General features: G+C 39.9%; 1 protein-coding gene across 1 annotated transcript in view; it reads left to right on the top strand.

The window, feature by feature from the left end:
- The window catches only part of MEAF6 (MYST/Esa1 associated factor 6), a gene marked incomplete at its 5' end in the record, with an annotated part of 25,438 nt that extends 16,559 nt beyond the window's left edge, over nt 1–8,879 (top strand). The window contains 4 exons of the mRNA XM_008053465.1: nt 1,184–1,376; nt 5,022–5,051; nt 5,839–5,872; nt 7,331–8,879. Coding sequence (XP_008051656.1) covers nt 1,184–1,376; nt 5,022–5,051; nt 5,839–5,872; nt 7,331–7,339 — 266 coding nt within the window. The remainder of the gene's footprint in view (nt 1–1,183; nt 1,377–5,021; nt 5,052–5,838; nt 5,873–7,330) is intronic.
- Between the last annotated feature and the right edge of the window lie 1,064 nt (nt 8,880–9,943).

Raw genomic sequence — 9,943 nt, 5'->3', positions numbered from 1 at the left:
CGGGTCTTGAACCTGCGGGCTCAGGCAATCCACTCACCTCAGCCTCCCAAAGTGCGGGATCACAGGCTGAGCCACCGAGCCTGGCTATATATGATGTTTTAACATTGAGAATATGTGAAGAGTATTACTGTTTTTAAAAAAACATTCTTGAGACTTAGATTAGGCCAGGTGCAGTGGCTCATGCCTGTAGTCTCAGCACTTTGGGAGACTGAGGCGAGAGGATCGCTTGAACCCAGGAGTTCGAGACTAACCTGGGCAACATAGCGAGACCTCATTTCTATTAAAAAAAGAAAATACTAGAGTAGTTCAGGAATGAACTCTTCTCCCTCTTAGTTCCTTTTTCTTGACAGAAAGGCAGGATTCCTGTTTGGTTTGGGGAAGGAGCCAGAACCTGCTACAAGCTGTTTTCCCCAAGATCATTCCTTACCCCCCTGGAGACCTATCTGATATTTTCAGCAAATTCAGTATAAGTATTATTCCTATCAGTATATTCTGTGTTTCGATGGCCTTTTTCAGTGAGGTTATACTGGTTATATGTTCCTATCTCCCAGCTGTCCTTAGAGCTGTTGCCTCTGGTTATGTGTTGCAGATTATATGTTTCTTAGGATTTCTGGTAACTTGGATGCTTTGCCTGTGTCTTCTTTGACAATTAGAATGTATGGTCCACACTTCGCTTCTTCACTAGACTGGAGTCCAGTCTCTTTCTTTCTCTCTTTCTTCTTCTCCCCAATCGCTGCCGCCATCTCCACCTTTGGGGTACCTTGAACCCGGCTGGAGCTGGTCTCCAGCAAGTGGCGCCCTAACGTGGAGCCTCAAGTAAACAAAATGAAGGAGACAGTTGGAACTGGAACTGAGTCCTCAAGATTAGAGTGGAAAGACATTGTATATTTGGATCTTCTCCTCAAATTGAGAGTTGTGAATCCATGTGAATTACCAGAGAAAAGTACGAAAACTTTACCCAAAAAATATTTTGGATTCAACTATCTTTTATAAACCAGTGAGTTTGCATTTCTATCTCATGATTAAAATTATAAAATAAAAGCTATAAAATCTTTAAAAAAAAAAAAAAGGAATGTATGGTCCTTGAGGATAGGGAATTAGTGCTCAACAAATCTTTCCTGGTGATGGATGGTCTGAGGAGTATTGATGATGGGGTTGGGTACCTGTGTTTTATTCCCTCCAGGGGAACCAGGAAGTGGAACAGAAAGTGACACTTCTCCAGACTTCCACAATCAGGAAAATGAGCCCAGCCAGGAGGACCCCGAGGATCTGGATGGATCTGTGCAGGGAGTGAAACCTCAGAAGGCTGCCTCCTCTACTTCCTCAGGGAGTCATCACAGCAGCCATAAAAAACGAAAGAATAAAAATCGGCACAGGTCAGTGGCAGAGACCCACCACCCCTGAGCATCTGTGATCATTGCTGTGAAGGGACTTGCCTAGAATAAAAACTCCTGAGGATTGTTGTAGGGCCTTTCCACTGCTGATGGGAAGAAAATCCTTTGGTCCAATTGAAACAGGCTTATTGGCTCCAAGGAATTGGTGGGCATGAGAGTAACCCTGAGGGAGGACTCTAGGTCAGCCTTCTCACTGTTTCCAGTGCAGAAGAGTTTTATTCTGTAAAAACTTTGTTTCATATGGTGAATTTGGAATCCATCTGGAAAAGGGGAAAATCTAAATGGAACCCGTGTAATAGTATTTGAAAAATGCCACTAGTACTTGTGGGAAGCTGTAAAGTGTACTAAAGTATTTTGCTCTTAATCCCAATCTCTGCCTACTCGTATGTCTTTGTGGTTAGAGAGAACTGATTTGACATGTCTTTTTTCTTTTTCAATGCAAGTTTTTTTTGTTGCTTGTGATTTTTCTGTCTTTGTATTTCTCAGCAATATGCTGACTTCAGATATTGGAGGAACAATATAAAGCCTGTAAAATGTGAGAGTGTCAACTTAGGTAATGTTGGTCCACCGTGTTTTCTTGCAGTGTATAATGAGATAGGAATGACATTAGTGGACAGAGAGGTCAGGCATCACCCAGAAAGGCTTTTAGCATCCATTCTGCCTGGAGCATGATAATACTGGCTGGTTAACTCAGATAACTAGAAATTATGCAGCTTGACTCAGAGAGGGTCATGCATAGTTTCTGGAGTAAGGAATCTTGCCCTGGCCTCAAATATTCTGGAAGATAGAGACCCTATACATACCTGATTTCCATACCTTCTAAGAGACCTGAAGCCAGTGCAGACTTCCTCACTCTAGAGACTGTGCATTTATCCCACTCCTTGGAAGCCTGCATGCTGAGGAGGTGAAAGGGACACACAAAGAATGGGTGGGGCTCCCTGTCCTCCAGTGTGCTGTACAAATCTGTAGGCTAGTCCTTCATGCACCCACGGTGTCAGTATTGTCAGCTTCATGGATATAGCACATGAGGATAATAGTGAATTAGCTCTTAAGTGATTTGAACCTCCTTGGCATTAGCTGAGTCTTCAATTATTATTTGTTTTGTGCACCCCTTTATGATGCACTCTACAATTATTTTAAGAGTTTTTTTTGTTAATGGTAGTGGTGTTTTCTTAGACTGCAGAAATAGTATTTCCTCCAAATAGTGATTGAAGACTGCTAGCTAACATTTTTCTGCAAACCAGAAGTCACTATGTTAATTACATAACTGTAGTAAGAAATAGCAAAAATTGCATACACACACACACATATATATACACACGTGTATGTGTTTATATATACGTAGACTGTAAGTTATTTGACTTCTGTGTAAAACTGGTGCTAGCTTATCACAAACAGCAGACAAACATACTCTTTAAAAAAAATTTTTTTTTAATGTTTTGCTCTGTGTTGCCTTTATTAAATTTACTCCAGTGTCATTTTAAGGTAATCATTCTTTTATTTTATAGTGTCTAGAGTAGGGAGGAAACTCCTTGAAAGTTTCTGGGATGTTTTTCCTATTACCGATCAATAGACTTTCTAGATAGTTGTTTATTTCAGGTAATACCTCATTTCCTTTAATGACATCAGCTGATGACTGACAAAAAGGAGAGGTGTTAAATGTCACTTTCTTCTTGAAGGTTTTTAATAAATTTCCGTAGGAACAACACTTGTTACCCTTTATTCTCCTGGCCCTAGTAGCTAATTCCTTCCAGAAAAATTCTAGTAGTTATAAAGGTCTTTGATATTACTTATTGCTTTCACAAATGCTATTTTCTGTTTGGAGAGCAGAATCCTGGTTTTTCTTGCTGTCCTTTTGTTCTTCTTCTAGTTTAATGTCTAATTGATCTTCTCCCTTGGCCTTAGGCACTTGTCTGCCCCAAGGGAGGAGAGTGGAGCTGATTTGCTTTCTTTCTAGGGAAGCCAGAGTCAATGTGCCTGAGTGGCATGTCAATGGCCAGCTAAGATTCTTGGATTCCTGCTATCTTTAGTCAGGAATTGTGTCTGGTCCAAGCCCCTTGCCCCCGACTGATGTCTTAGTGGGACTGACAGGTTAGGGTGGGATGGAGCACATTGTCTACACACATAGGTAAGTTTGTACCCCATACAGTACGTGTTTCTCCTCCAGTGTGCCATACTCTATATACTCAAATAGCGTCCAAAGTTAATTATTTCAGCATGTTTGAGTACTAACTGTGTGCTAGGCACTGTTTAGTGGTGAACAAAACAAAGTGGACATAAATATGGCACTTAAGGAAATAACTTTTGAATTTGCCCTCTTCAGGAATATGACCATTTATGAAATAATTTTTAGCATTCATAAGTGATCATAGTGTTTTGAATTCTTTAGTTTTACATGATAACTGAACAATAAGTCTGGTGTCTTTAAAGAAAATGTTGAAATAATAATGTATACCTACCTGCTCCTATAGGTTTCTGCTACTATACTAAACTCTAAAATTCTTGTAAGTAGTTGGCAAAGTTTTGATTAACTAGGTACAATCTGTTTTAATTTGTGAACAAAGTTAAGTCAGGCTGAAAGTGAAATATTTGGCAATTCCTGATTAGTACACTTACTGTATACTTTCCCAAAGTCTTTATGTGAAACTGTTGTGTCAAGCATATTGACATTAAGCTTTCTTCCAGCTTCACTCTTGCAAACATTGTCTAGGAGGAAAATAGCTATTTGCATATTGTTTTACCACCTGCCTGTAGTCTGAAGGCGTTGGAGCCAGCTAAGGAGCAGGTGTCATGCTCCGGGTTAATGTTTGTGTTGGAGGTCTGCCCAGTCCATGGTCTATGACCAGTTACGGTGCAAAGTGATCTCCTCTGTACTGCTCCCATCCGAGTCCCTAAGGCTTGGGTGCTTTTGGATGCCAACTTTCCTTTGTTTTAACAGAAGTGCTGCAGACTTTGATATTCCTGAATTGTAATTAGCCCCAACATGACAGTTTATTGCCATGACTAACTTAGAGGGCAGGGTAATGTTGCTCTCAGTTTCTGCAACAAGACTCTGCCACTGAGGTTTATTCATTCAACCCTTGGCTTCTATAACGAATGCCATAGACAAGGAACACCATGTTTCCTGGACATGTTTAGAATGCATAACTTGAATAAAAAAATTGTAAAATGTTTTATCCTTTTTTAAAGTTTAGAATGTTTTTGTCACCTTTTATTTTAGTGAAAGTATATTATGCTGAGTCGTTAGTGCTGTCTTCAAAGTGCCTTTTGTTACATGACTAAACCTACCTCTGTTTCTTCTAATGCCCTGGTTATATTTTTCAATACAATTAAATATTTTAAAAATTCTAACTCCAAATCTGGCAGCTAATACAAGGACTCTGGGTATCTGTAGTTTTCTAATGAAATAACTTCCTTTCATAGTCTGTTCTTCTGATATGAAATCCACTGTGGGAAGGGAATCTTCTGACCACAAAATCTTTGGTGCTTTGATGTTTGAAACTGTTGCTTAAAATTCTTAAAGCTGATTTTGTTTCTACAATTCTTGCTAGGGTGGCTAATCAACTAATTTATTCAATTAGTATATTAATTTCTATTGCTTTCTTCCTTTCAAATGCTGCCCCTCAGCCCGTCTGGCATGTTTGATTATGACTTTGAGTAAGTTTTATTTGAATTAGTATTTATGCTGTGTTGTTTAGTGTGTAGACATCAGTATGCCTTTTTGAGACCTTTCTAACCCATAGTTTATCTGTTTAATTGTAGGTATGTATATTAGGTTAGGCTGGGAAGTTTTTTTTAAAAACAGAAAAACGTGATGGAGGTAACATTTTATTTAATAACTTAAGCAAAATTAAGTAAACTTCACTTTTATGCATTTTAATTTCTTTTAAAAATAGATAACCTTTACTTTAATTCATATTTAAATTGATTTTTCTGGCTTTGCTTTATAAGGAGATTAATCATTAAGATCTTGATATTTTGCTTTGGAAAGATTTAAAAATTGAAAGTTATTTCATTTCTTTTGTGTTTTGTGTCCAGAAATACAAACTCCTGTCTCTTTCCTGCTCCTAGTCACTATGTGTCTCAGTAATTTTCAGTGATATAGTTACAGAGCTAACACGTAGAGCATGCCCTCTTAATTCAGTCTCTTTAACTTGTAATTTTGGAATATTTTTTAAAGATGAGATGGCTGCTATGACTGCTATATACATTTCTTTTTAGAGTGATCTACATTTGCCTTATGGCAAGAGAATCTGCTCGTAATTTTTAATATTTGCCTAATAATATCTGGGTAAACAACTAAATATGGCATAGTCTAATGAAGAATGAGGATTTTACTTAACCAAATAGTCTTTGTTATAGCTTGTGCCCTATGCAGTAGCTAATTGTTGGACCCATTTTCTGTACATTAAAATGCAAATATCTTTTATCTTTCCTATCACAGGATTGATCTGAAGTTAAACAAAAAACCACGAGCTGTAAGTATTAGCCAGACCACTGCAGAGACTAGTAGTTTTATAGATAGAAAAATGTATTAGTCTTCAGAAACCGAGTGTTCCTGGTTTATTTTTTGTTTTTTGTTCAGAGTCTCTGTCATCTAGTCTGGAGCGCAGTGGTACGCTCACGGCCACCTCAGCCTCAACCTGCTGGGCTCAGGCGATCCTTCTGCCTCAGCCTTCCAAGTAGCTGGAACCACAGGCATGCGCCACCACACTCGGCTAAATTTTTTATTTATTGTAGAGATGAGGTCTCATCAAGTTGCCCAAGGCTGGTCTCAAACCCCTGGGCTCAGGCAGTCCTCTTGCCTCTACCTCCCAAAGTGTTAGGGTTACAGGCGTGAGCCTCTGCGCTCAGCTTCAGAGCTTGAATGCTTCTAACCTGAGGTCATAGCTCTTGTTTTAAAGTCTGGAGTGTCCATCTGGATATATCTCACCTTTTAGGTGTTATTTACTTTTTGTTATATTTTGGAGAGAGACAGAGGTCATGTATTTTTTTTTTTGAGTTGGAGTCTCACTCTCTCACCCAGGCTGGAGTGCAGTGGCACACTCAGGGCCACCACAGCCACGACCTGCTGGGTTCAAATGATTCTGCCACCTCAGCCTTCCAAGTAGCTGGAACCATAGGCATGCACCACCACACCCAACTAATTTTTAAATTTATTGTAGAGCTGAGATCTTGCCAAGTTGCCTTGGCTGATGTCAAATCCCTGGGCCCATGCAGTCCTCTCGCCTCATGTACATTTTTACTGAAGAAGCATTCCCTTTGTTTAAATAAATTATTACAGGCCGGATGCAGTTACTCATACCTATAATCTCAGCACTTTGGGAGGCCGAGGTGAGGGGATTGCCTGAGCCCATGGGTTCGCGACCAGCCTGGGCAACATGGTGAGACCTCATATCTACAAAAATCAAAAAATTAGCCGTGCGAGGTGTTGCGTGCCTGTAGTTCCAGCTACTTGGAAGGCTGAGGCGGAAGGATCACCTGAGCCCAGCAACTCAAGGCTGCGGTGGCCATGAGTGTGCCACTGCACTCCAGCCTGGGCGACAGAGTGAGATTCCTACTCAAAAAAATAAAAATAAATAAAAATACCTGCATAATGAACATTTTATACCTAACCCTGAATTGTACCCTATATCTTTAAAATAAATACATAAATAGATAAATAAATAAATAGATTGTTACTTAATACTGGCTCTTGTTTTTGACTGTCAGTGAGTTCAGATGGTTTAATAAGAGCATAATTGATGTTTCAATCCCTTTGTGGACTCAGAAGACTGGCCATTTTCAGATATAAAATATTGTACATTGCATTTGAAATAGAATCTTTAGCTATAGAACTATGCCCTAGCAGAATTGTTTATGAGATTTTTTCCCCCTTAAGATCAAACCAGTGTTCTGCTGAAAGTAAGTTGGCACTTTTGTTTTTCTCTCTTTAGGACTATTAGAAGATGCATTAGTGCAGAAGCTTCCAGGCTATAGAGCCCTGCTTCCCTTCTCCGACCTCACAAAGATAAACATCCCTCACCTGAGTGCGTGGCCATCCACCTCTGCTCTCCCGGACCCAGTGCCTGTGACTCTAAGTAGTTTGTTCTAAATGTGGTGACAAACAAGTCATTTCTGTAAGACATTGGATCATTTACTTTGTGTCATTTTTAGTAACAGAACTTCAGGAAGACCAAGACATGGTTGTAATCCCAGCAAATTGCTAACTGTGCATTTCTCCCTTCTTAGAATGAATGTCTTCCCCCAAACTGGCTGGCACCAGCTTCATCTGTGATTCCCATCGAGAAATGTTCTCTGGTTTTGTTTTATGCTAAAAGTAGATGACAAGTCATTTCAGATGGAGGCTGTAAATATCTGGCATGTTCTTATTTTGTTTTGTGTGTTCTTATTTTTCTATTGTTGTTTTTACCATCTTATTTTCTTTTGGGACTTTTTGTAATGCCTTTGTACAGTTCATGCCTTCCCACTGACATATCTGATAATCTGTTTCATGCAGTTGCCAATATTCTTAACTGAAAATAATCTGGCTTATCATAAGTAAAATGGGAAACTTGGCTCTGTGGTTTTTTGCAAGAGGAGGTAAAGAGTGTTTATTTAGTAATTACCTATCTTAAATCTTTCTGAGTTGGAAGCAGATTCATGTTCAAGGAACAGGAAAAATGGAAAACCACAAGTTTAAACCAATCCTTTTAAAATAGCTATTTTTTATTCTTTTGTATAAATAAAATTTCACAGGCTTTGGCTTCTCATACTTTACTTTTAAACCTGAGACTGGTTTTTCACTTATTTTATTTATTCATATCATGCCTTATGGAAATTTCTTTTATATATATATATATATTTTCTCTCTTTGCTGGTATTTGCCTAATTAAATATTGCTGTAAAAATCAACATGGCATATGGAAAGGCTCAAAATTATGCAAAAACCTGATAATGTGTGGAGTTCTTGAGTGGAGTGAAAGATTGCATCAGTGGGAGCCAGTGTTACCACCAGATCTCCCATCTTTAGAGGGGCTGATGGACCGAGGAATATGCTGGTAATTGCTGCCTGTCTCGAGTGCCCTGGTGATCTGCCTCGGCTGCACATTGAAATCACCTGGAAGCTTAAAAAAATATCAGTGCCTGAGGTCTACCCCCAGAGACTTTGGGGTACAGCCTAGTTACTGGGATTTCCTTTCATGAGACCCTGGGATTCTGATAAGGAGCCAAGTTGAGGACCACTACGTTAGGAGACCTAATGGTTTAATTTCAGTCCTATGTATGAATCATTGTAAGGGTTAAGATTTGGGGCCTGACCTTTCCTTTGACTCTGATTAGTTATAGTCCTTATGCCCGTTCTTTGTAGGAAACAGTATGTTCCATTTGTGATACTCTTGGTAGAGCTGAACATGGATGGCATCTACTGTCAAAACAAGTCTACCTGTCAGTGTGCAAAAGCTTTTACTCTTGTTCTCAAATAAACTTCTGGTTGTTTTTTGGTTTTGTTTTGTTTTGTTTTGTTGTTTTTGACTCTGTGACTATTTAGATGTCTTTGACTATGTCTTTGGTAGCAGAACTCCAATGTCAGAGTTTTTCAGAATTTTCTTTAAAAAAAAAAAATCGCAGAAGCATTCTCTATCCTTGTCTGTCTCCTTTTCCAGGAGGGAGGAGTGGGATGCCTGCAGTTTCCTTAACTCCAAGGGAAGCACACAGCAGACCTTAACATATTGTTTGCTCTCATAGTTTGACATTGCTAGAGATAAAGTAGTACTACGCTTAGAAAGATATTATTTAAGGCCGGACATGGTGGCTCACATCTGTAATCCCAACACTTTGGGAGACCTAGGCAGCAGGATTGCTTGAGGCCAGAAGTTCAAGAGCCTGGGCAACATGGCAAGACCTCATCTCTACAATAAATCAGAAAGGTAGCCGGGCATGGTGGCACATGCCTGTAGTTCCAGCTACTTAGAAGGCTGAGGTAGAAGAATCCCCTGAGCCCAGCAGGTCAAGGTTGCAGTGTCTGTGAGCAGCGTGCCACTGCACTCTAGCCTGGGTGACAAAGTGAGATTCCTACTCAAGAAAAAAAAAAAAAAATTTAAACAGTGGCTCCAGTCTGTAATCTTATACTTTGGGAGGCTGAGGTGAAAGGATTGCCTGATCCCACAGGTTTGAGACCAGCCTGGGCAACTTGGTGAGACCTCGTCTCTACAATAAGTCAAAAAATTAGCCAGGCATGGGAGCACGTGCCTGTAGTTCCGGCCATTTGGAAGGCTGAGGCAGAAGGATCGCCTGAGCCCAGTGGGTCGACACTGAGGTGGCCATGAGTATGTCACTGCACTTCAGCTTGTGAGACGGAGTGAGACGCCAACTCAAATAAAAATAGAAGAGGGTGAGGTAGACTTTGGTCAAGTCTTTAATCAGAGGAACAGATGTGCTGACACGGATGAACATATGAATTTAGGTGGCAGTTGTCTGCTGGGTCCACTGAGAAGGAACATCATTCTGGGTACGCATTCACCAGTTCAGCTGGATTGAGAACAGTACTTTGCGACATGCTGTAGGGATAG

Source organism: Carlito syrichta, unplaced genomic scaffold, assembly GCF_000164805.1.
Source record: "Carlito syrichta isolate Samal-C Ts95f unplaced genomic scaffold, Tarsius_syrichta-2.0.1 Scaffold74858, whole genome shotgun sequence".
Lineage (NCBI taxonomy): Eukaryota > Metazoa > Chordata > Mammalia > Primates > Tarsiidae > Carlito > Carlito syrichta.
This window is presented reverse-complemented; position numbering and strand designations above follow the sequence as displayed.